This window comes from Meleagris gallopavo, chromosome 4, assembly GCF_905368555.1.
Source record: "Meleagris gallopavo chromosome 4, MGAL_WU_HG_1.1, whole genome shotgun sequence".
Classification (NCBI taxonomy): Eukaryota; Metazoa; Chordata; class Aves; order Galliformes; family Phasianidae; genus Meleagris; species Meleagris gallopavo.
This window is the reverse complement of record NC_139407.1, coordinates 31,558,317-31,575,113: the sequence shown is the minus strand read 5'-3', so window position 1 is coordinate 31,575,113 and position 16,797 is coordinate 31,558,317. Positions and strand designations below refer to the sequence as shown.

The following is a 16,797-nucleotide window of genomic DNA, read 5'->3' as shown; positions in this document are numbered from 1 at the left end:
TATATTTTCAGGAGGAAAGGGACCTGAAGCTACCACTGAGCTGCTAAGGTGAGCTGATGGAAAATGAGTTGGCATCTCCTAGGGAAGAATTTTAGTGAAGCAAGTCTATTTGTTCTTACCAGGTACTTACAAAAAAACGTAGTAATTTAGGTTGGAAGAGACATTCAAAGGTAATTGTCTAACGCTCTGCTTGAAGCAGGTCTAATTATTTCAAGGTGATCAGTGCCATGTGCTTTAACAGTGTTTTAGTCAGTTCTGTTAAATATTGCTGCCAGGAATATTCACTTCTCACTTTGAAAATGCCTGACAGAGTCTGTGATCTAAAATTCATGGCCCGGGCTGAATAACTGGTAGACAATTATGTAAAATATCTTTGCTTATGAATTCCAAAGATGTTATTGCTTTGGGACTGGCCAATGGCCTTCTCTCAAGGCGTTTTCCATCTCAACAGTCATGCAGCCTATGTGAGTATGCAAACATAAACCAAGACAGCTTATTATTAGCATTCTTAGGCAAGCAGACTGTCTGACTGGCTGGGCTGACTTTGCAGGGTTAAATGAAAGGTATTGTTATTACATCTTTTTGCACTTTCATTCACCAAATCTTGTGCACCCACATTGTCTCATTCCCACCCTATACTTTGATAGCTAGTTTCTCTATTACTTCCCTAGTATCAACCAAAAAGCTACTGCCTGTGTTTGCTGAATAACTCCCTAATACCAAGCACTTTGTAATTTGCTAATTTATTATGAAGAAATTTGTTCCTTAATGATTGTCTTTTCTTGGCCTGTGTCCTGTTATTCTCGTGGGACAAGTATGTGTAAACAGCTTCTGTGTGTTCTGACATAGGCAAGTGTATTTCTTTATTTTTCAATGTTTAAAAAAAAAAAAAAAGCCATCTATTTTAATTATTAGGCAGATCACAAAGTATTCATTGATCCTAAGGAAACCAAATCATGTTTCTGGAATATCTCTGTTCATGCTCTGGAGTAAAAACAGGAAAGTCTGTCCTTTTGAGGTGAGTTTTAGAAATTAACAGAAGTATATGTATTTGTTGTCCAAGTCCTTTGCTGTTCTGCCTCTTGAAACCCTTGTCAACTTGGTGTTCTTCTAATGAATACTTTCTCCAAGAAATCTCACTGCAAAACCTAAGATCTCGAGTAACTTTTGCCTTCAGCTCTAGCTGTTTGCTAAAATAAAACTCTGCTGAAATTTGTTTTTTACCTGACCCAGGTGGGTGGAGTTGGCCTTTGCTCTTCTGGGAACATCAGGAAAATTTCTGTGCATCGTATGCTGACAATATTTCAAGGCCGTGCTTGGCTTAGGGTACACAGGGCCCATTATTAAATACTAATTGTCCTGGTTGCAACTGAAGCAGAGGCGATTTTCTTCATAGAGTCTGGTATGATGCTATGTTTTGGTTTAGGAGAAAAGCAATGTTAACGCACTGATATTTTAGTTGTTGCTGAGCAGCGCTGCACAGAGCCAAAGACGTTTTAGCTTCTTATCCTGCCTTCCCAGCAAGGGATCTCAGGGGGGCACAAAGAGCTGGTAAGGGAACAGAATCAGGGCAGCTGACCCACACTGGCCAAAAGGATGTTCCACACCATATGACGTTATGTAAAAAAACTATAATATCGTGAGGAGTTGGCCAGAGGAACAGCCAGCTTGGGAACTGTCTGGGCATCAGCTGGTGGGTGGTATGCAATTGCATCATGCATCACTTCTTTTGTAAATAAATATATATATATATACACACACATAAAAGTATAATTACTACTATTTCTCTCTTCTCCGTCTTAGTTTTTATCTGAAACCATGAGTTCTACTTTTTTTTTTCCTGGTTCTCCTCCTCGTCCCAGTGAGAAAGGGGGTAGTAAGCAAAAGGCTGTGTGATTTCAGTTGCCTGCCAAGTAAAACCACAACATTAATGAAGAAGTTAATGTTACTAACCCAGTAACAGTGCTTCTTTTATCTCTGTTTGTGGACCATTGTGCACAGCCTCAGCTTGACCATTCTGGGAAGAAATAGCTACATGCTTCTTTGGCTTACATCTCAAGCTTAATTAAGCCTTTTATATTTTACAAGGATGTGTTTTGTAAGAATGAAATAAGTTGTGATTGTAAGGTTAAAAAAAAAAAAAAAAAAGCAAAAGGATTTAGACATATTTTGAATAACTTCTGGATTCAATTGGTTGGTAAGGATGGAATGCTGGAGTTCCTGTGGATGTGCATGTGTGTTCTGGGTGGAGCAAGAAGTTCCTTTAACCAAGTACTTTTCTTGTAAGCTTTCTTTGGATTTTATTGCTGTTGAAGAAGAAAATTATGGTACTGGATGGGAAGTAAAAGGGAAGGTCAAGAGGAGAACATCAGTACTTGAGACAGCTAACTCTGTATTTAGTCACTGAAGCCTTACGTAAGGTAGGTAACTGCAGCAGTGTTTTTTCTACAGGGAGCCAAGAAGTCAAAAAAAAAAAAAAAAAAAAAAAAAAAAGCAATTTTGACCCAAGCAATGTAAGAAATCAGAAAAACAGGAGATACTGTGCAGCAGTGTACAGCTTTTACCATTGTCCTAGAAGTAGACTATCAGGACATATATTCCTCAAATTGCGTTGAAGTTCCTGTGAGTGGACGTTTTTGGGGAAAGAGGGCATTAGATAGAGCTGGGTGGAAATTTACTCCAACTATTTTTTACCCCAGTGTTACTCAGGTTTTTGTAAGTTAATAAGCGTTCCCACCGAAATGACTGAAATCTTGATAGGTCATTGGAAAGCCAAACACTTCAAACTTCATAGCAAAAATCCAAGTGCATCAGAGGCTGGAAACAAGGAGTTTGGTCTTTGATCATTTTCCTCTTTAGTCTGGGTATTTAGATGTACGGGCAGAATCCCTTACCAGGGAATATCTACTTTTCTCCCTTCTAGCTGGCTCTGAAGATCCATGTTTGTGCTGGAAGAAGGGAATTCCAAGGAGATTGGTGGCCCTTTTCACAGAGTAAGCATTTTCCACAGGCGGGGTTATGCCAACCATTAAATGACTAATGTATAATTAGGAGGCTGGATACTTATAGTTGTCATGTCCCTGGTGCCAGGGGAGTCCAGGACGACTGTGAAGGAGTGAGCATCAAGGGAGGTTAGGCTTGGTTGACCAAGACATTTATGTCCGTATTTGTTTTTCTGTTCAGTTTTTGTGTTGGCAATCTCAGGAGGCAAGTGATTTAGCAGTATAGACAGTGCGGTGGCTCTCCCTTATGGCTTTTACAGTGAGTATATGGTAGAAGGTGCTGCCAGCCAGAAGGCCTGCTGTAAGGACACAAGTTGGACAGAAAGGGAGTGCTAGGAAAGGGAAATTTAACACGCTTCCTGTTCTGCTGTGGTGAAGAACAAGTCTTCTTGCCTAGGCCGGTTTATCTGCTCTGTCCATCTCTGCCTGGGGAGTTCTTTGATGCTGAGCTGATCAGAAGGTTAGAGTCTCCTTATCAACTCCATGCTTACCTCTGTTTGTTTTTATTCCGAAGTTTGCTCTCTTATTTTGCAATAACCCACAGGGTGCTGGGTGTTGCGCCAGCCGTGCCTCAATGAAGGATCTTCATTCAACACCTTTCCCTTCTCGTCACACCAGTCAATGCGACTCCTGCATTTTCCAGCAGCATTCACTACGCAGTCCAGACTTTAGTCAAGCCCTGGTTGGAGGACAGAAAGGCTACCAGACCTACCGGGATCTACCATGGGATCTTCAAAAGTAGGTGGTGTGTTTTAACTCAGTAAGTTTGATTTAGAGATGCAATGGAAGTAGAGGGATGTTGCTAATGGGAGAACTTAAGGAAGTAAACAGATCTAAAAAAGACGTTTGCTCTCTTGTCTGCTTTTAAACCTCCTTGGATCTCTGCCCACCTTCGTTCTTTTAGAAATAGAGGGCATCATGAATCTATCCAAGATGTACAACCTGAAAGGGTGTGATAGAGAGAGGCTAAACAGTAAGTTGCGGACTGAAGGGAAGACTTTGGAGACTGTTTTGCATGAAAAGAATAATGGTTGGGGTGAGAAATGCAGAGGGAAATCCTTTCTTAGCATGGCCAGGAGCACAAAGATTTGCTTTCTGTTTAGAAGGGTGATGTGACAGCTTAGGTTGACATTTATCTTTCCCTCCATGTAACTGTCTTCTCCTGCCCCCAGCAGGATTTTATTGAACTGATGAAGAATTCAGTAAGCTCTTTTGTGTCAAAATCAAATTTTAATAATATGATTTGGGATAACCATACCTTTTGGTCACGTCTAGTTGCAATATTATTCTCCTGACCTTATAAAGGGTCCATGTTAAATGAGCAAAGGCAGCATAGCTATGTAGGGAGAGGGTACCTTGTATGTTTTCATTCTTCCAGGTTGTCCTTAGAGTTTTTAAGGAAGAAGCCATGATTTCTGGATATAGTGATCAGGTGTTTTGTATTTTAAAGAATTTTAAGCAGACAGAGATGCTGGATGTTCTTAGCCTTGTTTTATTGTAACTCAAAGACATTTCTGGAAAGTTCTGCATACTTTAAAGTAAAAAAAAAAAAAAAAATCCAGCTGCAATGCTATCTTCAATCAGAGAGCACATCCAATCATATATGTTTAGTAGGCCACCTAGAATTTGTTCTTTCTGCTTAATGCTCTGGCTTCTGGATCCAAACGGCAATAGGAGATACTCAGCTTCCCTTGAACTGGCCAGTTCCCCCCCCCAAAAAAATGTGATTTTTTTGTTTGTTTTTTTCAGCACCCTCATGATTTGGCTGGATGGCTGAATTTTTCTGTATGATTGCTTAAGACTACAATATTCTCTCTGCCTTTATGTTGAGCAAAAGGCTGTGGACAATTGCAAGATACTTTTTATTTTTCCAACCTCAATATTAAAAAAACAAACACAAAACAAGACATAATTTCTGGAATTATTGAAACAGCAACATTATTTCTGGACTGACAAAAGTTATTCATTCTATCCATTTAAGTGTTTTGGTGTTTTTTGTTTGTTTGTTTTTTTCTTATGAACAATAATGTTTTGTTATAGTGTTAACTTTACTAGGAGGAGGCTGAGTTCAGCTTTTGACTCTGATACTTAGTGGGACCCTGACCCAAAGACCTTGCGTCTGGCTCAACATCCATGCCTTTAAAGCTGTGCCGCATGACTGTGAGGAAGGAATCCCCATCAGTTGTGAATACCTGTTTGTGCATCTTACCTAAAGAGGGAATAATAAGTGAGAATCCTCTACCTAGCAGAAATGAAAAATTGTTCCTTTTTCTAGTTAGATGGAAGTCTAGTTGCTGTATCTTTTTTGTATCAACAGTGGTGTAAATAATTTAATAATAGTTTGTTAGAGGATGGTTAAACAAGATTTAAGTCCATTTTGGTTGTCTCTTAGTAAGAAAAAGATTCAGTTGTTTAAATAGTTCTTTAGATTGTTGTAAAATCTTAAGTGTATGGGGGAAATCTGTTGTGGATAACTATATATTTACATATTTGGAGAAGGAATAAGACTGCCTGGTCTTAATCAGAGACCTAGTGTAGCCTGTTAAATGTCCAGATCTTTGTTGGCCAGGGATATGAATGTCTGTGCGCAGCTGTGAAACTTGCTCTTTGAGTGCATCACACTGTGCCCTAGTCTCTTACAAGAGACTAGCTTTATCCAGTTTCAGGATGCCTCTTTTTACAGCAGTTTGAGCTAAGCTGGAACGTGTGCTCTGTAAGATCCTTCAGGAAGCGAAGCTACTAAGGAAACAGGATGGAGTGGACAGCCTTGTTGGTCTTGTCCCTCCTCTGCTGTGCTGTGCCCTGTGGTCTAAGGAGCAGTGACCTACCTCAACTTCCTTGTGAAGATCTTGTGGACAGGCAGGATGAGGTGCACAGTAGCTACTGTTGTATATGTTAGTCTAAAAGTGAATATGTAGGTGGAAATGCAGTGCCACTTGCACCAATTTGTCATTTAGTAGGTGGGCAAAATAAGTATAAATTACAGACTGCTGAGGTGTAGCAGGAAATGAATACCAGCCCTGGTGCAAGGACAGTCATGGTGCATTGGCATTAATGGGAATTAAGCTTGATTATTGCAGGAGGCAGATATTTCTGCATGGTGTCAAACAGAAACTTCTTCATTTGTCTGTTCCGGTCTAGTTTCTGATTCCAGAAAATCGTAGTGAAATTCTGATATCACCACACCTGATTTGATACCAGTAGAATTATTACTGTTTGTTTGTTTTTCCTTGCCACACTCATTTTCAGAGCTTTTCAAATAGAAAAACAGAATGAGAAAGAAGTTATTCCTGAGTCTTAAAATCTCATCATCTTCGTTAACTGAGCAAGCCTCAGTGTAGTATCAATTGCATTTCTGGTCTCTGCTGTTCCTACTAGAGAGTGTTGCAAAAGTGCATCACTACTAACTTTTTCATAGTTCGTGATAGTGCATTTTGGGTCAGCTGAAACCTTTAAATTAAGGCATTCTATTTCCATCTATACTCTGTCCATTTCTGTATTTCTGATTACAGAGATCTTTGTTCTGAATGAAGTCTTGTTATCACAAAGCTTGGGATGGCTGTTTGACATCTTTCTGATACCACAGTCTGACAACTTCATGTGGTCTGTGGACAGATTTGATGATAACAGGAAGAGATTTCATACAGAAATGAATGTAGGAGTTCCTCTGTCATTGGAGGACTGCCCTTCACTCATCTGCACCTTTTGGCTATGAAACCTTCTCTGATTTCAGCAGCATTTGTCCTGCAAAGAAACTTGTCCATATGTTCAATGTTCAGTGAAAAAATTTTGCTAGATCATAACATCTTACTGTTTATCTACTCAGCTCATCAATTGTTGATGAACTATAAAGTGGACAAATTTATTATTCAGTACGAAATTATTCAGCAAACCATAGGAAAATCTGAATGCTTTGGGCTAAACTCTCAGTGGATATAAGCTGTCACGTGCACACAGACTGTGACAAAGGAGAAAGGCTGGTCTGTTATATCAGACTTGAAGAACTCTTCAGGAGCAGGTGTGTAATTCTTCTATCGTGGTATTCCGTACACCCAGAAAACAGATTAAGATACTGTCACCGTCCTGTTATGTGTGCATTTATGTAGTACCATTATTGCTAGTGCTGATGAAATGCTTTTTATCAGTTTTTCTCATAGCACCTTAAATAAGAATGAAATACTGAACATCTTAAAACCACGGGGATCTGCTTAAGCTGTCTTCTTTTATAGCGTAAGAAACAAAGCACATTTGATAACCCACTAGAAAACATCTCTCATAGGTAACAAGTTCTCCCAAAACTGTCTCACTTCTACTAAGTGGTTATCTTAAGATGTGTTTATCAAACATCTGCTTATCTGAGGAGATTCAGTTTAGAGGTTTCATGAATTAATTGAAGTCATGTGAATGAGGAAGATTACATATTAGAGTAACTGCTGCAGATGAGGATTTTTATTTGCTAAATGGAACATGGAACTTTTGAAAGGAATAAATTAAGAATCAGGGTTTTAAAAAATCATATAATATTTGCAAAAGAATTCTGAAAGTTTATAATACATTACATGGTGTTATTTGTATAACTGCATCCCAGCCAAGTTACTTCTGGTCTGATACCATTCTTTTACTGATACAATAGGCAGTTACTTCTTTACACTCATTTGCGATGTGAAGCTGGCATTCAGCCTTTTAAATGGGTTTCTCAAACCCAGCATTTTGGTTTGGGGCTATGCCAGTACGATTATAGCTGAAAGACCTTCTGAGTGCTTTTCCTTCTGCTCAGCTTAAGGAAGAAAATTTCTTTCTAAAATGAAACAGATAAGATAATGAATATGAGTTGGTTGTGTTAAATTAGTTGTGGGGTTGCGGGTAGGTTTATTGTTGAGTTTTTTTCAACCTATCTCACTTCAAACATGGCAGAAACATTGCAAGCACACTGTTGTAAATGCAGGGGAAGAAATATGTTTGTTTGGACTGCTTGTTAGAGCAACAGGGGAAAAATAAAGCACGATAAACTAAAACTGAACTCACTACTGACTTAATGATTCAACCTAAGAGCTAGTGCTAACCCTACTAGTGCTTTGAGACTTTTCATATAATAAACTGAGTCCTATTAGATACTGAATTAATGTGACTATCCATAAAGGTTGCCTTGGTCGATGATATCCCATGGATATCAGACTCCGAGCACCATAGCGGTGAACAAGCATTAGAAGCTTTGTTAAGTAACTTTGGCATTAAATTTTAAATAAACACAGGTAGTAAAAATAATAGTTTTAGAGATGGGAACATATTAGTCTCTTTTTTTTTTAATTCATTTTCTGACCAAAATGCTTACAAATTCTCTTTTCAAATTATTTAAATTATCCTATTTCCTATTTACTTTCTAATAACCAAGATCATTGTCTGCTAGAAAGGAAAACCAGTTCATAAAGAGGTTAGGGGCAGTTTCCTATAATTTCTTTTATCTGAGTCTGAATGCTTGTGAGTTGATTTGTTTAGGAATGTGTGGCTTAATAAAAAAAAAAGTAACATGAGACATGAGGAAAAAATGCCAAAGGAGATTGATCAGCCAAAGCCTCAATGATTATCAAAGAAAGTTAGTATATTGAAATGTTTCTTAAATATTCTTGTTAATTAACTGAAGTCCTGACCATTTATACACACGTTCTCATTTCTGTGGTTGGTATAAAGGCAGTTTCCTTTTGGTAGGCTCAGAAACAAAATTGGAGCTGCGTATCACCAAATTCTTAATAGAACTGTTTACTTTTGTGTTTTTTTTTTCTGCTGTGTATTCACAAATGCATTTTAAAGAAAAACCAGACAAAATGAGAGTATAATTAATAAGCTGTCCTAGAGGTTAGGTGGAGTGAGGGGAACGCTAGATAAGAAAGCCAGAGAAGGTCAGAAGTGATGTGAGTGACAAATGAGAACTTCCATTTTTCACTCAAGCAAATATCACGTTTAGTCTGAATCAGATGTTTTCCAAGCAATATTAAAGTAGTTAGGGCTTTAAAATGAAATGACAATGAAGTGCCAGGACCTACTTCTGATGTACAGTGCACAACACGCCTGCTGACTTGGTCAGGATGCTGCTGCAGCAGATCCTCGCAATGATTTTCAACTGTAGTGCATTTAAACTTAAGGTTCATGGATGTTCCAGAGGCGAGTTGTATTTACCTGGTTATGAATGTGAGAACTTGCTGAAATACCCTCAGGATTGAGTCCCCACAGCCTTGTTTCCCAGATATACTCTGAGCTGAAGGTATGAACGTTAGCACGTGAGGTGGCTGGCTCAGGTAGCAATGACTCTTAGCCAAAAACTCTTCTTTCCTGTTCTGTATTTTGTAATGGCTGATAACATCATAGAAAATATGGCTTAAGATGTGTCTGGATTCATGGCTGTAGGCAAAATTTGCTCCGATTACCTTTTGGGGGCAGTTGGTTTGTCTAAATATCATACTGACCTACTGACTATTGACTTGCTATGTGTTAATTTGGATTAACACCTGTGTAATTAAGAGCACAGCAGAGAAAAGTACCTGGCAAGGCTTCCTACATGTGTTCCGTTGTCCACTCACCTATCTCTGCCCTTCCCTGTCATTTCATCCCTTCAGGTGAATGTACTTGGGATCGTGCTTGTCTTTGCTTTTAGATTTAGCCTGAGTAAAATAGGAAGGACAAGCAATCCCTCCAAAATCTATTTCTCTTTTTTTGTTGTTGTTACTGTTATCCAGTTCTACTTTGCAGAGAAAAAAAAAAAAAAAAAATAGACTGAACAGTTTGGATAATGCATATATATATATATATATATTTATATATGTACTATACAAATAATGGGATGCTTTTTATTGACTTTGTTGCACAAAGGACTTCTGGGAGCAAAGGTGCTGTAATAACTGGCTTGTTTAACTTACTGAAAGCTGCTTACATTGCTCTACGAGCATTCGCTTAGCTGAAAAATGAACATGGCAGTTTATTCTTAGAAATTTCCAGTCAGAGATCACATAAGAAAACTCTTACTGGGACTCATATGTAAGTGAGCCCGAAAAAAAACAAAGAAAAAGAAAAGTAAAAATCAAAGTCTACGCCAGGATTCTGAGACTGGCAAATCTCAGAATCTAGTCTTGAGTCATGGTTTATTTTTAAAGATGTTAAATACTGCTGGGAAGTATCAACTGATGTTAAGGGAGAAAACTTTAGCATCTTCTTTTTTTTTTTTCTTTTTTTTTTCTTTTTTTTCTTTCTTTTTTTTTTTTTCTTTTTTCAGAATACATCAACCAGCCATCAAAGTAAGACATCTCGAACCGTGGAAAATTGCTCTAATTGTTATTGGAACAGCACTGGCAGCAGCCATCACCATTGGTCTCCTAGTTTATTTTCTGGCATATGGTAAGTTTTACTGAACTTACCACTGTTGTATTCCTGCCTTTAGTGCATCTCCTTTGTGCTTGTGGCACATAATGCTGAGATTTTGTTTTTCATCAGTCCACTGGATTCTCTGGAACTCTTTCCATCCTCATTTAGCATCTTTGCAGATCTCTTCTCAGGAGTATTTCCTGCTATGCAAGATGCTTAGGGCTGTGGTTTCTGTTGCCTTTCACTTGCTTTCACTCCTTTTACATCTTCCTCTTGATCTACTTCTGGATGAGATCAACATAGGAGCCTTCTAGCCTTTGTTAAGCAAGTGACAGCTGAACCTTCCACTCAATTCTACCTGTGTTGTTTTCCCATTCTCCTGCTCTAATCTCCAGCAACTGCATCCCAGTGTTGTGTGGACATGCTGGCCAGGAAGGAATGTAGCTCACCAGCAGGATGCTACTTGAGATCTTATGTGCATTGAGCCCAACAAGCTGCTCGATGGCCACAAAAGTAACTGCTGGACAAACAGTTTTTTCTTTTTTGTCACTGCTCTGCCCAGCAGAACTGAGTTCTTGTTCCTGGGTTCCTAGCTTTTAGAAGTTTTATTTGAATGGATTGAGTACAAGTGAAAGATTATCCACTCCCCAGACATCTACTTAGTCACCTCCAGACCTTCTTCTAAGTTCATGGCTCTTGATGCATTGTGAGTATTGCCTGTTCCTCTTCTCTCTACAGATCAGAAGCTCTTCTATTACAGTGGCAACATAAAAATCACCAACATCCAGTACAGTAATGAATTGTCCAGACAGACCTCAGGAAGGTTTAGAGACCTGAGCGAGAGGGTTGAGAGACTGGTAAGTTGGTACTGTCAAGCCTTTCCTTTATTAAGGACTGTGTGATGATAGAAAAGCCTTTAATGTGGACAGCCATCATTTAGACCACAAGTCTTCAGTATGTCCTAAAACCCTGGGTAGCAGACGTGAGCAATAAGTAGCATTAAATCTGTGGTCATACTAGGCACACTAAACAGTCCCCCAAAAACTTGTTTTAGCACTTCATGTCTCTTTGTCACTGCAGTGGTGAGGTAGGTATTGATAATATTCTCAGTGTCCTCTTACATCAATGATAATTTGTCTGTGCCTTCTCTTTCCCTACCTTGAGCCTGACTTCTGTATGCCCTTACAAATATATGTACAGCACCAGGCATGCAAGAGTCCAACCACTCATGACAGAGTTCACCAGACACCAAATCATTCCCTTCTCCCTCCTCTTATACCTGGCACCACTTTCTGGCTTTTCTACTGCCCCACTGTCTTGAAGGGAAGCATGCTTTTACACCCTCTCCTTAATTGGGGGTGGAGAACTTTATCTGTCAGACTGCTACTGGTGTTGAGAAAACAATATGCAAGCCTTTTTCCTGCTTCTTTGGTATGTTTTGTTGGGAAACCTTCCTACAAATAACAGAGGGTGCTCATATGGAAATAAATAGATTGCAATTTCCTTTCTTGTTTTCTCTTTGAGACACTTCCCTACAGATGATAATTACAGAGTTTAGCTCTTTACAGCAATAAACATGTGATTGTGCTTGTATCTTTTTGTATTTCATTCATTAGAGTCTGATACATATCTCTTACCCCCTGTTTAGCAACCTTGCACAGATATTCAGTTAATAAGACACTCTTTTGCTCCCCACTATCATTTAATGTAGGGACATAATTTATTCACAACACACTGTGAATGTTGTGTTGGAGAAGTAGGATTTGACAGTGCTAGCATCGCTTCCTAGCTCTATAGCTGAGAGTCTTGGAGGTCTTTGTCAAGTTGTCCTCTTTTTTTGTACTTATTTCCTTTCTGCCCCCTTTTACTACCAGTTACTGTACCGTATTTCACAAGATCTGCTTCTGGTGCATGTCTGTATGCATAGTCTTACATAAGCTGCGTTTATGCTACTACTTGACAGCTATTACCTAATAATTGCAGGCTTTTAACCTGATAGGACCATGGAGAGGGAATGTTCTCCCTGAGCAAGGAGATATTGTGCATTGCTAAGTTAGGAGGAAGGAAGGGGCTGGAGAAGTCTTTGAGGAACAACACTTGAGTAAAGTTGAATCCCTTTCTCCTGCATCATTGTCACCTTTTTTTCCCTTTTTTTTTTAATGTGACTCCTTCAGCAAAGAATCACCAATTTTAGCTAAGAAGTTCTTTCAGACAGTGTCCAGTACAGTCAGAATGTCCACTGAACCTGGCTATTAATTCAAGTACTTGAAAGAAGGTCAGTGCTTTAGAAACTGTTTCCTCTGTGTGCCCATAGTGACGATAAAAACCAGTGCTGGTTGAGCAGTGAGAAACATGATTTCAGAGTACATTAATTCTACCAGATGAGTAATATTGTAACTATCATACAGGAGACAGTTGCCTTTTGTTAATTCCTGTGACTTTTTTTTTTTTTTAACAAGTTAACTGTAATTCGGGCTTTAATTTTTACTTAGCTCTGTCAAAGTTAATGAGTTCTTAGCTTGATGAGACTGAGAATTGTCATAAGGTTTGTTGTGTTGTTTTTTTTTTTTTAGTGACTCCACACACTAATCAATAACAGTATGGTCTCCATGAGTCTGTTTCTGTCAAATGAAAACTCAGTGGTGATAAAAATCAAAGCAATCTTCCTAGAGACAGGAATTTTCTTGATTTCTTAGCAGACAGCTGCCTTAGAACATGTATGTTTTCATCATCATTGTTTTCACACCATCTTTCTAATAGAAGTGTAGATAGATGAGTTTGGATTTACCAAACCCCTCTGTAGTCCTACCCTAACTAAGTTCAGAGTTTTAGATGCCCAAGCCTTCCAGTCATCGTCAGTAGGAATGATACTTTAAGCTCATGTTGTGAAATAATGAGTCAATGCAGATAAATGTAGCATCTTTCACAATACTTCGTGTGCAGAGTGAACAGAAGTGAATCATCTCTGATAATCAAAAGCATTCAAATTATCTGAGTTAGTGCAACTCCCTGCTAGTGTTCCCTTCTCTGATCCCTCCCTTATGAAGCCTCCTTTGTTCCCAGAATAACCCTGAAAGGAATTCTTCCAAGTGTTGAAGTTTCTCCATGAAAAAGGTTTTTCATCCCATTGATAGGTCATCCCATGCCTTCCTTGATACCTGCAGAAAACATCCTAATGTTTGCTTTGATTTCCACAGCTGAATAGTAACACCCATTGTGTGACATTCCCAACTCTCTTATCTCATTGAAGGCGGGAGGGAGTGCAGGGAGATCATGCCAGAGAGCTGATGAAGCCAGTGTACCAGTCAACATCTCAGGGCTGACTGGAAAGTCTGGAAAATGGATTGTGGGGTGGAGCAGGGGGGACTGAGGAACAGATGATGAAAGCTGTCTGATTCTTGCTTGGCTTCATTTGAGTGGCCGTATGGGTTCCCTTTGTGCTCTCTTTCAAGAGCAAACCTGACTGAATGCCGCTGTGGAAAGAGATGTTCCAGTCTGCCAATCTCCTTGTTTTTCTGGCTGGACCAGTCGTTCTTCCCTTCCTAGCCTAAAATGCTAAAATGTGCCAGACCCTTTGCTCTTGAACTGAATACGAAGGGCACATTTGCAGCCACTGTTTATTGCTTGAATGATCTGTGCACATATTAGATGCCACTGTTTTCCTACACTGTTGTACCTTCTGGTTTTCTCTAGTTCCTGTACCAGCTTTTTTTTTTTTCTTCTCCTACAAAATCTATTCATTCTCTTTTAGATTTCCCAAGTGTTCCATGGAGGCCCTAACCACCCTATTAGAAACAGCATCCCAAGGGAGATATCCAAAGCCCTGCTCTAAACTTTGCTTCTTTAATTAAGGATCCCCTGGCACCCCAAATTGCAGCTAGAGCTGAGACAGCCAGCTCTATATGGATCCAAGTGACTGGGATGATTTTGGACAGCAGTGCCAATTGCCTTGTGTGCAGGGAGAAAGATGGAGGTCCCTTGTCTTTGCCCATTGTGGAAAGCTGTCTTTGACACTAATGGAAGGAGTTGTGTGTTGAAGAGAACTGGAAATGAGCACTTCATTAAGACCTTCTTAAAGACAATTGCTTCAGACAAAGGCAGGCAAATGTTTAACTGTGAGAGACTAATGGATACTAAGCAACTATGGCTTGTGTCCCCTTCAATACATGGCTGGTTGCTCAACAGAGTAAATACCAGCCTTTACTCTGCTCACCAATGACTTGCAAATGTACCTATCTGCACTTCTCATCACAACAATAACTTTCTGATTTTTTTTCCTAGATACTGTAGGAGAAAGAGGGATGTCTATTTGTCTTTCAGATAGACTTTCCCCTCTTTGAGTACAGTCTACACCACCTTTTTCCTTTCCTGGAACTTAGTATCCCCCTGCTTGCCTACTTTTCTGGCCAACCTTTCTGTCAGGCTGCTTCTCCCTCCCCTAATCCATATGTCTGACTCTTGCATTAGGTACTGTACTCTCCCCTGCTTTTGGAGATCTGTCCTGACCAGTGTCCCATATTCTCTCCTGCTCTTTTGTAAGCCAGGCTGTGGGCTGGGTGGCTAGATGCTCTTTAGGTAGGAGTGTAGCATGGCTCCCTCCTTGACTAATTGGATTGCTGGGCAAGGTGTTTATTTTCCCTCCGTGAGTACCTCAAGCCACAGAGTGGACTGACATGGGCTTCCCTACCATCTCACCCTCCACAAGGTACCTGGGCTCTCCCTCTTGCCACCACCGTCTAAAACCAACATAAAACTTATTGTCTGGATCTGGGCAGAGGGGTTGGAGCTGACTAGTCCTTTGCATCCTCAGTGGCACAGTGCAGATTCTCAGCTGTTCTGGCACAAAATCACAGAATTGCAGGGGTTGAATCATAGAGTCCTACCCCTCTGCGGAGCAGGTTTCCTACAGCAGTCTGCACAGTAGGCATCCAGACAGGTCTTGAATATCTCCGAAGAAAGAGAATCCACAGTCTCCCTGGACAGCCTGTTCCAGTGCTCTGTCACCTTTACTGTGAAGAAGTTCCTTCACATGCTGGTGTGGAACTTCCTGTGTTTATGGCACATTTCAATTATGACCGAAGTACACCTCAGTTTTCCAGTCCCTAGACACCAATGTCCGTGCTGTACAGATGGGGAGCTGAGCTGGAGAGTTGAAAGGCCAAATCGATAAAGCTGCTTCAAAACCCAAGAAGAGGTCTCCTAGAGACAGGAAAGAATTATTCGAGTGTTTAGAGATGATCAGGAAAGGACCCACCTGGTCCCTTTCTTGCACTGAGGTTTCACGCATTACAATGTGTGAGTTTGTGTGGCCTTCTCTCTCAACTGTCATGTAAATACTTGACACCTCTGTGCTTTAACGCCCAATAGCCTTATTTGGCAATTAGATTAGCCTTCAACGAGACAGTTCTCCTAACCAAAAGACTAGCTGTCTGCTTTATATTCAATTATAAACTTGATGTACTCCTGATTTGTGTTGTGAATAGCTTACTTTCACATCTGCAGAGCCAAAGCTAGACATACTGGCTATGTTTTCCATCTGAGAGAAATTCAGATAGAGCCTAACTTAGAAGTCTAGCAGGGGGAGTGGGTATATGAGACTCCTCTTGTACAAGACTTGGCTTTTTTTTTACTGGTCAAACATGAGACACATCTTCCTAGGGAGTGAAACAGTATATCTGGAAGACAGAGAAAGGTGAAACAGGTGCTTCAGAGCCAAGAACTATCTGTAGAGTTGGTTGGAACTGTATACAAGGTGTTTCTGTCACACCTTCCACATAGGTGTTAAGGTACATATAGATACAAAACTCTACAGATGTGCACCAGAAGTTGTTTGTTTGATCGGTGCCTTGTGTTCCTTGGGTCTAGAGGTCAACTCGATAAAAGCAGATATCTAAGCCAGCAGGTTTTTGAAACAGTTCTTAAGACTGCATTTGCTCTGAGAGACCAGGCTGCGAAGGCTGTAGTGGCTAACATGCTGAACATGCCCTGAGAAATAGAGTGTGCTCAAGTTCAAGGGAGCCTAACTGGACTTTTCTTTTTAACAGCAAATTGAAGCAGTGGTCACTAAAGGTACCGTGTAGCTCCATTTCCTTCTCATACTGTTCCCTGCTTACTCCCTCTGTCTTTGTAAATTGTACGTTTTTCCCTTTCAGCCACTGAAACACAGAAGGAAAATGAAGATAGATTGGTTTAGATCACAGAATAAGAAATTATGGTAGCTTCAGCAGCCAAATCTTTCCAAAGATTTTCAGAGGAAGTGTCCTGCAGCACCAAAGTGAATTAAATAAGTACGTTGCTGTTTGTAACAAGTTTCAAAAGAGATTTCATAGTGTTTTCAAATATAACCCCAATGTCTTTATTTAAAATGAAGCATTGCTAGGCACAGAATATGCTCATTGAAGTATCTGCTTAGTACTGATAAAAGGTGCAAAGGTCAGAATTT

At 39.8% G+C, this 16,797-nt stretch overlaps 1 protein-coding gene across 2 annotated transcripts in view; it reads left to right on the top strand.

Moving 5' to 3' along the window:
- Positions 1 to 95: 95 nt before the first annotated feature.
- Positions 96 to 16,797, top strand: part of LOC100549159 (transmembrane protease serine 11E-like) — a 42,837-nt gene continuing 26,135 nt past the window's right edge. Inside the window, exons 1-4 of one of the 2 annotated variants that reach the window (XM_085222733.1) lie at positions 96 to 2,993; positions 3,547 to 3,740; positions 10,267 to 10,388; positions 11,094 to 11,212. In XM_085222733.1, coding sequence (XP_085078859.1) covers positions 2,940 to 2,993; positions 3,547 to 3,740; positions 10,267 to 10,388; positions 11,094 to 11,212 — 489 coding nt within the window. In that variant the 5' untranslated portion in view covers positions 96 to 2,939. The remainder of the gene's footprint in view (positions 2,994 to 3,546; positions 3,741 to 10,266; positions 10,389 to 11,093; positions 11,213 to 16,797) is intronic. The other variant, XM_085222732.1, reaches the window with a different exon arrangement.